General features: G+C 41.2%; 1 protein-coding gene across 2 annotated transcripts in view; it reads left to right on the forward strand.

The window, feature by feature from the left end:
• The window catches only part of unc5db (unc-5 netrin receptor Db), a 233,589-nt gene that overhangs the window by 203,724 nt on the left and 14,276 nt on the right, over window positions 1-15,589 (forward strand). For both annotated transcript variants that reach the window (XM_032578939.1, XM_032578941.1), the window contains 3 exons: window positions 2,670-2,841; window positions 9,783-10,010; window positions 15,059-15,208. In XM_032578939.1, the coding sequence (XP_032434830.1) occupies window positions 2,670-2,841; window positions 9,783-10,010; window positions 15,059-15,208 (550 nt within the window). The remainder of the gene's footprint in view (window positions 1-2,669; window positions 2,842-9,782; window positions 10,011-15,058; window positions 15,209-15,589) is intronic.

A 15,589-nucleotide genomic window follows, 5' to 3' on the forward strand; every position in this document is an offset into this window, starting at 1 on the left:
AACAAACAACTCTTAGCCTGGCGGCGACACAAGTAAAGCCTGAAGGCCCGCCAGGCTTATAGTACACTGAGGGGAACCCTCTGTTTCACTGAACTGTAACTAATGCATAACTTCTCTAGCTCGTCTCCATAGATTTCTAAGACTACAGTATTTGACCTATGGCTTTCACTAAAGCGGAGCAAAGCTAACAAATGACCCACCGTCTTTGTGACCCGCGGATACTGATAGCAGCTCACATATCTTCGTTAAGTTGTTTACCTTATGCACTATCCCTGCAGCGGAGCCCATCTGCTGCTGCCACCACGCATGTTTGTTGTAAGCAGCTTTTAATGAGCTCGCTCCGACTCAAAGTCAGGGCACAGCGACTCCTCACCTCTCGCCGTCCTTCTGCGCAGAGAAACAACTTGAACTCGCGGAGCCAAAAGTCGGCGACACGCCGGCTCTGAGGCATTCCGGACCTGGAAGTCCGACCCCAGAGGGATGTGTCCGGAGCCCAGCAGCGTTCAGGCTCCTCTCATTAGTCTGTTTTTCCTCGCTGCAAGAACAAAGGCTCAAAGAGAAATGAACATGAACACAACACGTCTGTGTGACAAATTGAACAACTTCCAATATGGAAAGTGTGAGCAGCACTTAAAGTGTTACAGCGCCGTGTGCAACCTGACTAAAACTTTTATAGGGATATGTTTGAGTAAAGTGAACATTGTTCTTTTATTCTATGAACTACTGACGACACGTCTCAGAAGTTCCTAGCAAAAATGTCGTTTTTATTTGCAGAAAATTAGCAATGGTCAAAACAACGAAAAAAATGCAGTGCTTTCAGCTTTCAGACCTCAAATAATGCAAAGAGAACAAGTTCATATTCATTTAGAAACAACAATACTAGTGTTTGAACTCAAGAAGATTTTAGAAATCAATGTTTGGTGGAATAACCACGAGGCTTTTAATGAGGTTCAGGGCAGTGGTCTCGTCATTTTTTTGCCAGAGCTGTCGTTGCAAACAGATTCTTGCATACAAAAAAGATGTACCCCTTCTAATGCTGTCTGACCTGAAATATCACACTTTTCCCGTTTTAGCTCAGCAGTTCATAACTTTCTCCAAACGTTATTAGCCCTTTAAACAATTTGCAACAGCCCTGGTGATGATGTAACTTTTTATGTCTCTGGAAACATGAGAAGAAAAAAGGAGGCGGGTCGTCAGTGGCGTGGGCCGACGTCTTGTGGCGCAGGAGCTCAAATACAAACAGGGGCACCTTGTGCTGCAGACGGAGCTGCCAGCTGTGCGAGATTTATTACAGGCCCAACTTGAACATCATGGATGTACTGTATAGCTATTTCAATGACGCATGTGTTTACCAATGTCCCCCCACAAAATAAAATCAAATCAACTTAAAACAAGGATATGTTCTAAGTCCGGTGTTCTCTTGATGGCAAAATAAGGAAAATGTGGGCATAATGTGGTTATATAGGCTTTGAAATCCACAAATGCTGTCACAGTAAAATAATTTTTAAAAAAGCACAAAAAAAAATATTTCAGAAGGACACTTTTTTTGTCCAGAGAAAAAAGGGCAGGTGCTCTGGCATCACTATCTGTGAGGGGTTTGAGTTATACTCTAAGACAGATTTTCACAAAGCATATTTCCTGTGTAGAATGCAAATGTAGGCACAAGACTGGAAATTAATCTAGTTGTTAGATTTAAAAAAATCATATTCACAAATGTGAATATGAATTTTTTCGTCTTCATCCTTTTCTTACAGTTTTGGTTGAGGAAATTTAACTGTTTTTATCCACAATTTCCAAGAGTACAAAATTTTAAACAACATATGAATATTGTAGGTCACTGAATATTTAGAATTCGTCATAATGTCTGTTTTGGTTTTTTTTCCAAAAAGAAATATAAAAAGCAGATTTCAGTTTGCAAAGTAACTTCATTTTCGGACACGTTTCCTGTGGTCTGATGGTGAGACTAAACTTTGCAGTGAGATTCCATTTGGAGGAAAGAGGTTTGAGGCGTCAACATCGTCCCTACTGTGAAGTGCGGCGGAGGCACCGCTGTATTGTGTGACTGTTTTACTGAAGGAGGATCACAAGGAAAGTACATTGTGTGAAAATGTCCAACAGCATCTTAAGACATCAGGCGGATAGTTAATGGACAATGCACTGCCAAATTAGTTTCTACAGTAAAAGTTTTGGAGTGGTCATCACAAAACATTCATCTCAGTCCCAGAAAACAGAATCCCAGCAAACTGATGTCACATACTTGTCAAAAGAAATCTAAGTTATACAAAAGGGGGCCACAAAGTTTAAACTTTTTTTTTTTTTTTTTTTTTTTTTTTACCTAATACTGAGAAAATGTACCTAATTTTCTGAATTTGAAGGAATAAAAATTATCTGAAAAAAAAAAAAACGGAATTATTCTGGCACTAAGCAAATATGGATTGGATATGCAAATTGTATCTGAGCTAAAACAGGACAAGCTTAGTGTAGTTTAATGTCAGATGAATGTAAAACACAATTTCTTTCAGTTATTCACTTCAGCATTTACCAAGAAAGACTACACGCTTGTTTCTGATGATTTCTACGAAATCACACACACACACACACACGCCCACACACACCCCCACACAATAAAAACTAACATTGTGTGTACTTGTGTGTGTTTTCTCGTTTAGCGCCCAGACACTGGAAGGCTGTGAAATCCTCCTGGGCCCAGAGGTGACGTACGGTCCTTCAGGCCTGGATCTCTTTTGCCCCGTTGCCATGACCGTCGCCCACTGTGCAGAGGTGGATGCTGAGAACTGGAACATTCAGCTCAAGAGGAAAACCCAGGACGGCAAATGGGAGGTAAGCCGCAGGACGAACACCTGTCAAGTACATTACAGCGCGTCCGATCTGAGCCTGGCTCAGCAAATGCCACTTGGTCCGCATTGCTTATCTTTTCTTTTGTACTTCCCTTTTTCTTTGTAGCTAAATGTCAGCAGTAATAGAGGTTTGGTAGCTCAGGAGCCAGACAGATCTGTCTGCTCACTTTGTTTGCTGAGGCTGAATATGTTGTCTGCCTCTTGGCTGCACATGGTGTCTCCAAGTCAAAGCAACAGCAGCTTGTCTTTGAGCATCTTTATTTAAAATAACTGATTCAGAGACAGAACAACAAAAAGGTGCAATTTATCATGAAAAACTGAGTAGAAAAGGTAAAGCAAAAATACAAAAACAGTGAAAAATTAAACAGAAATTATTACAATTACAAGAATAATCTTAATTCTTAAATGAATGCATTTCTATAAATATTGAGATCTCTTTCTCATGTACCAGTAAGGAAGAGAAGGGAAAAGGGCTAACGTAGCAGCTAATTCTGTTAGCTTTGCATGGTGTTAACAACCTGTGCAATAATGTTGCGCATGTCTTGTGTTTAACATTTATACTTGACGTCTTGTTAAATAAGAGTAAATTATGTCAGAGGAACACCTGTAAATACATGTTGTCTATAGGTTATGAGTTACCAGCCTAGCCAAGCTAGTCACCAGCTTCTGCAATGCTAACTCCAGGCTAGCCAATAACAAAGCCAGTTTGTCCATGTTAATGGCCAGCAGAGGAAATAGCAAATCCTAGCCAATCCTAGGCATGCTAGTTGTTAGCCTCTTCAAAGCTAACTCCTTCTCATTTGCCAGCACTGGTCGCTCAGTTACCAGGGCGACCTATCATTAATCAGATCAAAAGCTAGCTTCAGAGTGGGTGAAGCGTCCTGCAACAAGGAAGTAGACACTAGGTGTGCAATAGTCTTAATTTTGGTGCTGATATGGCGCCATAAGAAATATCTTTATCACTGTGGTCACCAAACAAAAGTTTTCCTATCATGTTTTATGTCATATTTTGCTTGTTATTCATAATTTTTTATTCAACTGACAAAAGTTTTGATTTTTTTCCTACAACATTAAAATCAATCAATTTAATTGAGATTTCTGAATATCTGGATAAGAAAAAAGCGTATTAAATCAAATATTAGACAATTATTCCTCCCAACACAGACCATTTAAACTGTTGGCGACCACCCTCTGCCTGGCTATCTGTAAATATGTGCTTTATAAGCCAAAAGTCACTTAGTCAGTGTGATATATGGCGAGTTATGTGCCACTCATAAAAGACTGTCGGGCTTACTTGGGCGAGTTGATTGATGCGACCTCCGATCCGCTCGGCCTCCAGAGTGTGACATAAGGCCATGTGGATGTAACACTGCTGCTCTGTCAGGAGGGAAATAAAGAAACAATTACAGCTTGTAATGGCCAGAGAGAGGCATGGCTGCTGTCAGTCTGCGAGGAGAGAATGGCAGACGGGCGTTGGGGGAGTTGGAAACAGGAACTATCGATTATTAGATCAGGAAAGGCACAACACAGCAAATTTAGGCGTAGGGCAATCATGAGCAAAATCATGGGAGTTGTTCCTCCAATGACCTTGGCTCTCTGGCCACACACAGTTGATCAAGCATTGATTTTAAACTCAAACAGAGTGGTATTGCTCTCACTTTTCTGTTCCTCGCTGCTCGTTAATGCCGCTGTTCGACAGGACACGTTGTATTTTCCTGAATTCGTCCCTTCTTTTTGTTTTTTTCCTGTCCTTTTTCCCCCCATTTGGTGCTGATTGTTTCACTTGTCTGGATGAAATCCAGAGAGTTTAATCCCTGGCCCAGAGGCATAACATGCCCCGATAGCAGTTGTCGCCTCGCATTACTTGCTCGTGTTTTGGGGCAGCAACCGGCAAAATGATTACAAGACAAGTGGGAAAAGAAGATTGCCATGTTGGGATTGGGTTATAATGAAGAGAACGGTACGTCGGGGACTAATGGAAATGTAAAGATGATGTAAACCTTTGGCAAGCCCAGAATAGATCAGAATAATGAATGGTGCAGGTTTGCCGCTGGCTGTTATGGTGCTTGTCACTTCTTAAATGTTATTTGGGTCGCTGCTGCCTACAGTCTGCATTGTTAACTTTTGTCTTCTGTCATTGGGAATATCTAAGAGCTCAAGCTGCTTCTTTATCGAGCCCCAAACAAAGACTCAACAGAACACTATTCAATTGGCAAAATTCAATTCGAAGTCCTTAATTAAAGCTGCACTATGTAACTTATACAAAAAAAACCCAAACATATATGGTTGCTCTCTGCTACGCTGCAGCTAGCACAGCCTGTTGTGAACGCTAAAGCTAGCATTCACAGCTTTAGCGTTCACAACAGGCAGTGGTAGTTGGAGGAGATCCATTTTTTCACAGATTATCTGTCTCATACCACACTGTCACAACATGGTGATGGTTTAATAAATATGTAAAAAAAACCAAAAAACTTTTCTTTTCTTTTTTTTTTTAATAAAAGTTACATTCTGCACCTCTGATCCCAGTTGGGAATAAAATGTGGCAGTTTTCTTCAAATAAATTCTCATGGCAGTGAACAAGAAGGTGACAAAACAACATTTCAACTTAGCGTAATGTGCTCCAGATGCAAAGTGTGAATATATATATTTTTTTTGTTTTTTTTTTATTTAAAAAAAAATAACTTGGAATAACCCAGATCAACGCGGATCCTCAAATGGTAGGTAGCATCAGTAAATACAGCAAAAGATAAAAAGCATGAAGAAGAAACATGTAATAATAATAATGATGATGATGAAAAAAAGCCAGTTTGCACCACAACAATCCTTGTTTGCTTCTCCCTTGACTTCAGATTCATGTTTACGTAACCTTGGCTTTTACAAGCATCCTCTGTTTGCTCTTGTGTGACAAAAGGGAGGCAATTTCTTAAGATGCGCCAGAGTTCTGAGTGAGAGGAGAAAGAAAAGAACAGAGGAAATAAGAACGGAGTCAAGATTCATGTCACTTTGAGATTTCACTCTAATATTAAAAGGGCACAGAGCTCCTTGGAGCTTCTTGGTTGGAAATAATGACTCACCGTTGAGGTTTAACCTAAAGAGGCAGAGGGAGAGGGGTTTGAAGATGTATAATACCTCCAAATCCACAGCGCCATCAAAACACCCTCATTTCAGCTGTCATTAAAATGCATATGACTCACAAAAGAGACCTCAACACTCCCAGCTACGCTGCGTTATTATTCAGCACCATCACGCAGTGTGTTAAGCTGTGCTTACGAGGAAGCAGAAGGCATAAATACAAAATGCATAAACATAAAGTATTTACAGGAGTCCTAGCACCTGATTAGAATGGAGCTTGAACCAAACGGTAGCAGAGCGCGTCTCATCAGTAGAGCAGAGCAGACTGTCAAATAGGGCTGCAGCTACTGCTATTGGTTAATCTATCAGTTACTCTGAGGATTAATCAATGGATTAGATTTAGAAAATTCCACATTCTGCTGATTTTTTTTTTTTTTTTTTTAAGCAACACTCCAGATATGTTTTTAAAAAGGGAACGACATGACATGATGTAAAGCTCAGAAAAGTTGGTTTTATATAACACTTCCACTTTAATAAAAAGGTTTTCACCGAATTTGAGCCAGGTGAAGCTAAAGCTCCCACTTGAAGAATTTTGAGTAGACAAATGATTTTTGTTATCATAAATACAAAAAATATATATATATATTTATTGTACAATTTTAGTTACTTATTGCTCTGGGGGTGTTGTTCTTTCAGCAAAATGGCCTTGGCGTCTCCAACCAACGATTAATGGGTTACTAAACTAGTTGTTGATCATTTCAATAATCGATTAAACGCAATTACACATAAGCAATCACAATTAATCGGATTAATTGTTTCGGCCCTATTGTCATGTTCTAGATGTTAAACTTTTAATTCCCAACAGGAGCCGCCAAAACGTCTCCCCTGAATGATATGTCACCTCAAGGAACTCCCTAAAGAAATAATGGTTGAAAAACATCATTAAGTAATATTTGGTCATGTTGATGACGTTTGCAGGTGCTGGCCCATGTAAACGTAGCTGTGAACTAAAAGACTAACTTTGTGTACTCTCACTACCCAGCAGCAAAGATCGTATTTTGTTAAATGTCTAAATTGTTGTGTTTTTTTTTAGAAGGAAAAAAAGCAACTGTGGAATTGAACCACTCTTGTTGTACGTTGACAGTTAACGCCAGGATCACATAAACTCCTGCAGTTCGTTCGCTCTGTTTTAATCTCTTTGCCTCCTGTCATTACACCACATTGTTAAGTATAAATATCCTCCTGAATTTTCTCAAAACCCTCCTCCATTTTCTTGTTAGGAGTCCACCCTGAATTGTCTACGGTCCAAAAATAAGCTTTTGCATTTTTTTGTGTTTCTAAAAAATGTCGTTCCCTTGGCGATCTCGAGAAAGTCAATTGTTGCCGTCTGATCTGGATCTGCACGATGAGGCAACTGAAAATGCATCGAGTCTCTGGTCAAACAGACTGAAGCACAACGAATCTCATCTTACAATTATAATAATAATAATAAAAATTAAAAAAAAAAAAAAAAAAAACACGGTTTGGAGAACATTAGTTTAGAGCCATTCGGCCTCAGATCGTGAAGCGCTGTAATCTGGCTAAAGCCGCAGTAAAACTAGGCGGGCAGGGAGCGAACATGTGCGGCTTCTCCTGTCTCGCGTGACGTGACTGCTGCCGGCGTGACTTTTAATTGGCGCTTTGCCAGTTAACGTGATTATTTGCGAGTGGAGACGGCTCCTCCAGCTGTGTCTTAGCGCGCCGTTTGGTCTCGCTGCTCCTCATTAAATCGTGAATTCGCGTGAATTTCATGGATCGCGTCTCCTTGCCAGGGAGCGGATCAGGACGCGCTGCGTGACTGAACTGCGAGGAGGTTCTTGGAAAAAAAAAACCCCCACTTGAACAAATCTGATGGGTGTGTGGGGAGGAATCTGAATCCTACACCCACGTTTTTCTTTCCTGGAGTATTTTACCGCCATTAAAAACCTAATTCCTTTAAGAACCGGCTTCCTCTATCATTATTAGCTACTGTTTTGAGGAATTGGTCCCTTGAGGTGTGATGTGGGAGAAAGCGAGAGTGAAGCAAAAAGCAGATTCCTTCATTGCAGTCGGAAATAATGAAGTGCTCTGCAGCTGCTCGAGTCGTCTCATAAATAAAACAGTCTGCGTTGTTTGTAATGACAACATTTTGTTCAGCTCTGTGCTAACAACATCACTCATGTAGGAAATGGCTTTCTGCGTTCCAGCTTCCAACCTCTCTGAGTTCATGCTGTGTGATTAAACCTGCCATATGTCACCTAACTTCTGACTTGAGAGCAGCTTCACATCGTGCCAAAGTTAATTGTCTCTGTCATGATATTGATGCGGCTCCTGAGATGAATATTTCTCTCTCTACTGAAGACTAGCAGCTTTGTCTGCCGTGTGAAGCGGCTGCTGCAGCAGCGTTGTTGGTACTGAGTACTGAAGGGTGTGTTTTTTTTTTTTCAACTCTCATGCGAGGTTTTCAATCTTAGGCCTTGTACACACACGTAGTCAGGTCTTTATAAGAGCGCATATCTCTACCGCATCGTTTATAAATATATCGTACACACGATACGGGTTTCGGAAAAGTTTCCATCCACATAAACCCGCACTGATCCGCCTCTGAGCGCTGTTGTAAACACGCCGGGCCCATAGGAGGCAGTATAGCGCACAGTCAAAACCTTTGTCAGCCAATCAAATTGCTTCGAAACAACCACAATTTCCTGTTAGGGATTCAACATGGCGCCAGAAGGTTCATTCAGAGGTTATACTCATTTAAAATAGTGTATTAGAATATAAAGGTAATGAAGTGAAACAAGGCGATGTTTATTGGGATTCACGTCAAGGCAAGTATGTGGTTATATTGGCGCATTGTTTGTCGCAGACTGTAATGCGCGGGGCCCTAAATCTCTTCTCTCTTTTTTTTTCCATGTACAGTACAAACACAAAGATGGAGTTTTCTCAAATATCCACTTTAGTCTAAGTTTTTAAAAAAAATAAATACGCATTTCTAATGATATTAAACTGAGTTTTTTGTGTGGGCGAAATGCCAAAACTCATAAAAATGTTTTAGTTTTCCCATATATCCAGCTACATGTGGACCAAGCCTTCTGAACCACAATATGACTGAACTGCGTGGAAGCATATTCTATCATGTTTTAAATTTGCCATAATGTGAGCTCTGCTGGAAGTCCGTCCACATACCGTCTGAACAATGAGGTGGATGTTTGCTGTGTTGTATTATTTGTAACCTAATTTCAGTTAACCATGCAGATGCACATTCAGCCATTTTGACCCTCTGAATCCCCTTTTTGCGATTCATCACCTGCTTAATTTTATGCCTGCTTTCAGTTTATTGTTGCTGAAATTAGCATACGCGGGCATAAATCTCAACCTTTTCATATAATTATGATCTTTTATATGTCAAAGAAAATCTTGTGCAGCCACTTCTTGGTTTTAATAAAATGAAGGTTCTTTGTTGTATACAACCCCAGCTCCAATGAAGTTGGGAAGTTGTGCAAAACATAAACAAGAAAACAGAATACTATGACTTGCAAATCCTTTTCAACCTCTATCCAGTTGAATTCACTACAAACAAAAAAAAGATATTCAATGTTGAAATGTTAACCTTTGTTGTGATTTTCAAACATTCACTCATTTGGAATTTGTCTAAAACACGTTCCTAAAAGTTTGGGGGGAAAAAAACTTGCATGTGTTGAAGCTCTCTGGTGTAATTTTCATTTTAGGTTGTTCATTTAACTGAGCATTCGGAAATTAAAAATGTCCAACATGTTCGTATTTGTCTTCAGGTCTGCAACCCGTCATGCGCGTTCTCTTTGTTTTCCTTGGCAGGAAGTGATGTCAGTGGAAGAGGAGTCCGCTTCCTGTTACTGCCTGATGGATTCGAGCAGCTGCCACCTGCTGCTGGACCAGCCGGGCTCGTACGCGCTGGTGGGCGAGCCGCTGACGCAGGCGGCCGTGAAGAGGCTGAAGCTGGCCGTGTTTGGGAGCGTGGAGGCGGGCGCCCTGAACTACAGCCTGCGGGTGTACTGTGTGGACGACACGCCGCACGCCTTTCAGGTGGGAATGTGCTGCTGTACCAACAAAGGCTGAATTGGGGACAGAATTTGGGAGTTAGATTTGTTTCGTTGTAGCTTTTCTTGGCTGTGGGTGTGTTGAATTTTCCTTAATAATTAAACTCTGTTGTTGAAGCAAACAGTCATTGTTCTCTAGTAGCTGAAAACTGGAACTTTTCTGCCTTTTTCTTCAGAAAGCAGGTTTAACATACTCTGAACAGAAGGCAGATACTCTGAGTAAACTTACTCGGCTCTGTGATTGTCAGGGTTTTTCAGAACAAGGTAGCTCAACTCTGAGTCCAGTTAGCTGAGCTCCGCCTTCGAGACGAAGCTCCTCGAAGGCTTCGTCTCGAAGCTAGGAAGCTTCCTAGCCGCACAGAACACTCCTGCTACTTACTCACTCACTTCCTTCAGACTAGCCAGCAGCAATTAGCAAACACCTGGTGCACATCTGCTGAGATGTGTACAAGCTACTTCTCAGAGCAATGCTGGTAGAAACGTTGTTGAAGGAGCCATGTTGGGATGACTTCCTTAAGGCAGAGTTTCAGAAAGAACAGAAGTTTTTAAATAGACAGAGATCCAATTTTAGTTTGTTAAATTGAAATTGGATCTCTATATATAGATTTTTATAACACCTGAAGTTACCATAGTTACTTGATTAGGCTATAATATGGCACAACATACTTGGAATACACATAATACTGCCCCGTTAACTAATTAGATGTGGTTGTATTAAATTACAGGACTTTCACTGGAAATACGTACATTTTTTTGTGTGTTTTTCATCCAAGAATGGTTAACTCATCAGAGAGAAATGAGACGCTGCAGCTTTTCTTCAAATAAGCCATCAGAGCTTTGCTTTATTTCCGGAGTCTTTGTCAAAAGCAGAAGGATGCACAGATGCACTCGAACGACCGGGAGAGGCTCGGCCTACATTCAGAGGGCACATCTTGTGCGGTTGTTGGCTTGTTTCTGCGAGGGAGCAGGGGCCACAGAGGGCGTCGCCATTTGAGCCAAAACAAGACGGCTGCGTTGTGAGGACTCTGACACAGCGCTGACGGATGCTCTGCATGTGCTTGTAATAGTCTGAGGCAAAGACTGCCACAGTCTTTCAAATGTTAATCTTCTTTCTTTTTCTTTTGTTTTACCTTGATTGACCGGATCTTCCTTTAGCAAGCAACCGTACATGCTTTTTGAGAAATGAGATGTTGTCAACGAACCTGAAGGAAATCAGACTCCACCTTTGGCTCCCCTGAGAGGAGGTGAGGCGATCAGGGATGAGCCGGTGGCTGACTCCCGGCCGCTCCTGCGTCGCGTTGCAGGAAGTCGGCAGCAGCTTGGCTGTAAGACGCGCCCTGGGTTGGCTTTATGGGTTTGCAGCCTGCCGAGCAGATGCCAGACGTTTCGCGCGTCCCTCGGGTTTTCCTTCCTGTTAACGGCGCGTCTCTGTTGCGTGTTTTCCAGAGCTGCAGGACAAAATCAGCCACAGAGCAGATTCAGAAGACATTTGTGGACGTGCAACAGTTCACCATGTCACTGGTTTAGTTATTTTCATACTTTGGTTCATTTGTAGGTGCAGAATTCCAAAAGGTCAAAGTATTGTGTTATGATTCTGATTCTTGGGTAATCAGTCAACAGAAGATACAATTTTCATGAAATGGATTCACTTATTGTTGAACAACCAACTGAACAACTGAGTTTTCTCCCAACTTTTGCTGTCGCCATTTTGCGGATTGTGGACTACAGTAATTTGACGACAGTTGAACTGCTTGTGTAGGGAAAAAAAGATCAATTTCACATCAGTTTGAAAGACTAATAAATAGATTAATAAACACAAAAACAAAGGATATTATGTTTCTAATTTAAGTGTGTCCTAATTAGGTTTATAAATGCACAATATAGTTCCAATTAGTTATACATTTTCCCCATTAATTGCAGTTTTTATTTATTTCAGTTAACAAAAATGTTTTCTCAATTTCAGTTTTTGTTATTTCTGACTATAAAAACCTTGATTCAGTGTACATTTTCAAAAATAGTATCAACATTACAATTTTTTTCACATATTGATGAATTTAAGAAACATTTTTTTTTTTTGAAGTATCAAGCAGCATTAATCAGAAGCGTTTGATTTCTTAACAAATTACATCCCAACCCCTTAAAACAAGACACCGTGTCTCCAAGGGGCCGTTTCACAGAAACCGGTTTGCGAGGACGACTTGGATGCAAATTGCCAGCGAACCGTTTCCCAAATGACTTAAACTGGCAGTTTGCAGAAAAACTTCCACTGCCCTTCGTCTGCGCTCATGCACGGAGCAGGAGACTGCCTTCTCTAAATGAGACGCTTTTTAAGTGCCAAAATAAACAGTAAGTTGCTGCTTGACTGTTTAAAATTTAAATTAATTAACAGGCCTTGCCAGCTGGAATATAATGCCTTAAATTAGATTATTTAGTTGTAGTGTTTGTACAGCTTTATAAATTTAAAATATGTCTCAAATTAGATTTTTTTTAAATATATATATACTGTATATATTATTTCATTGAGACCAAAGCATCAGACTGAAGACTTTTATCATCCAGTTTTTGGTAGAAAGAGAGAAAAAAGAGAAAAATGGTATGTCATGAAAATGGAAATTATTGAGATTTTTTAATTATTATTTGTCATGCCATACATTGATTTTTTTTGCAGCAAGCCAAGTTGGAAATGTCCAGGCTTCCCAAAGAGATCAGTCCATAAGCATGTGATTATGAAAAAAGGCGACATTTAATCCAAACTCCAAATCTGTTATTTCAAAAATGCAGCTTGCTACACGCTATAAACCAGCAACACACACTCAGTCCTACCGAAACATCACGAGACTAGACTGGACACACACCTTTGACCTAAGCCGTGCTAATGTCAGTGGAGGACACACGCTGGCATTATTTGTAGTTCCAAAACCAAGTCCCATTACCAGTTGTAACCGCCGGATTAATAACGGAGGATATTCTCATCTATTTATGGAGCTGATATCCTCCAGCGGACAGCCCAAAGCAGCCCCCAGTAATTGTGTTGACGTTTAAGAGCCACGCTGCAAAATAAATTCATTATCAAATCATATCCGTGCCTATTGTGAGATCTCATTTTGTGAAAAAAAAACAAAACAAAAAAACAAACAAACATGAATCCTAAACTGGCAATATTGCTGATAACATTTTAAAGGGGAAAGATATTACTGCCGTTCTGCTGATTTTCTCCTGTAAGCCTGTGTTTATTGGGCTAAATTTTGCACATTTTCTTGAATGAATAATGTATGAAGCTCCCAGCGTGGGTTTGCTTTGGTCCACCGCAGAAAAGGCTGATCTATGAAGGCTGGAATAAAATCCTTCACTTATTATGACACAGACATCTATGAATTGGTCCCAGATCATAGGCTGCTATTGGACATGGTGGACAGCTCCTGATTTTTTCTTTTTCTTCATACTATGGAGACTCATCTCGATACAGAAAATGAGCTCAAGGCAGTTTGAAGGTCAGATTTATTTTTCTAGCCTTTGAAAGCACGCAGGACCATGTCTACAGTTGTGAAAATTGAATGGAGGCTTACACACGGGTCACATGCAATTGACCAAGCGACACATCTAGAAATGTTTACTAGCTGCAGAACCAGATCAGGTTTCTGCTGATGTTCAAACAGGTTTGACTCTCGTTTCTGTTTCACTTACTGCATTTTGAAAGGCAGCAGTGTCTGACCCTTTTTTAAACAAAAAAATTAAAACATGTTGCTTGTTTGAGAAGCTTAAACTCTGATCAATGAGTCAGACAGATGTACAAATCTCCTATTATGTATTATGTGAAAGCTTTCCATCATGTTATGATGTTATCCCTTCATCGGAAAAAAACCTGGAATGTTGCGTTTATTCTGTGGTGCATGTGTGAGAAATCCTTCAATCTCCATGGCAACCGTACCTCCCCTGCCACTTCCCCACTCTGCTCCTTCAGACTAGACAGAAGCAATTAGCAAACACTGCATCTGCTGACCTCATTACTCGTTGTGATTACTTCCTGAGTTTTTGAAAGAGCAGGAGTTTTTAAAGAGACAGAGACCCAATTTCAAGATGTTATCGGCCAACCATTAAATGCTAAAGCTAAAGCTAGCATCTGCTATCACAAACTAAAGGGTGATTTTTGCATTTTTTAGGGAATTTGGATTAAAGTCTAAAATACCTGAATTCATAAAGAGTTTTTCTAAAACACAATTTGAATCTTTCCGAATCTCATTAACATCTTATCTCCCTGCTGTAAACTCAGTATCGAGTGCTCTCTCGTCTTGTGAGCTCAGTGTAGACATAGACCTTCAGGAAAGATGGAAAGTTGCACGTTGCTTTCTACGGTAATCTATCTAAATGATGATGTAAACGTAAACTGTGCTACTTGGTAGTAAAAGCCAAATTATACTGTGTTCCTTCAGCAGTTGTGGTCAGGCAGGCAGGCGGATGCCAAAACGTTCATGCCGGGAACACTGAGCAGCGATGACGGATGAATACCTGCGAGCCACAATCAAAGTGCTCTTTCATCATCTCAAATTCAATTTGGGGGAGGAGGAGGATGGACACCTTCTACCATGCTTCCACTCCTCCCCCCACACACACTCCCAGAAAACACAGCAATCACCAATCAGCTCCAGTCTATCATGTCGCCGCCGTAAATGGGATGCTAATGAGGGAACGCAACTTGTAGGATTTGTTCGGCGGAGACTCGGATGTCACTTCATGGCGGCCTGCTTCTGTGTTAATATTTGCTGTGAGTCAATTAGCGGATGTGACAGACGAAAGGATTAGCAACAGGTGTTGGTGCTGATATGCAAAGTAGGTGTACCTTCAAAGGGAAAGAGGATTCTGGGTTTTCTGACTGACTCTAGTTTCTTTAGTTTGGCCAGTCACAGCTTCCTCTCCGTTTCCTTCCTGTTTTCCTCTAGTTGTTGTTTCCTCTTCCTTTCCTTTCAGTTTCATTTCCACGCTCTCCTCTCTTGTCCACCGTTCGTCACACTGTGCGTTGCGTCCTCTCGTCCTCAGGGAGTGGTGGCCGCCGAGACGTCCAGAGGGGGTCAGCTCCTCGAGGAGCCAAAGACGTTGCCTTTCAGAGCGAACACCTTCAGCCTCCAGGTGTCGATCCAGGACGTCCCCCAGTTCCTGTGGAGCATCAAACCCTTTACCACATGTCAGGTAACCCACTGCCGAGGCGTCTGTGTCACTCCGGAGGCAAACAGCTCATCAGCACGTTGTTTCCACTCCTCCTGGGTTCACTCATGAGTCAGACAGTGTGAGCAGCTCTCTCTTTTCCACTGGTGAAGTCGGAAGATTCCAGTGAACTCTAAACCTGTGAGACGTTCTCTGGGCCTCTGCAGCATAGTAACAGGCTCTGGTCCCTCCATGGTCACAGTCCTGTCCTCCAGGGCCGGCAGCCTGCAACCTTCACATGGGTCCCTGGTCCTATAATGTGGAATTAAATGTCTAAACTGCCTCACTAGCATGGAGTCACGCTCTATAGAGCCCTGATAATGAGCTGGTATTGGAGCTAGGTGTGCTGAGGCACAGAGAGACTCT

This window comes from Xiphophorus hellerii, chromosome 12 (assembly GCF_003331165.1).
Source record: "Xiphophorus hellerii strain 12219 chromosome 12, Xiphophorus_hellerii-4.1, whole genome shotgun sequence".
In the NCBI taxonomy this organism is placed as follows: Eukaryota; Metazoa; Chordata; class Actinopteri; order Cyprinodontiformes; family Poeciliidae; genus Xiphophorus; species Xiphophorus hellerii.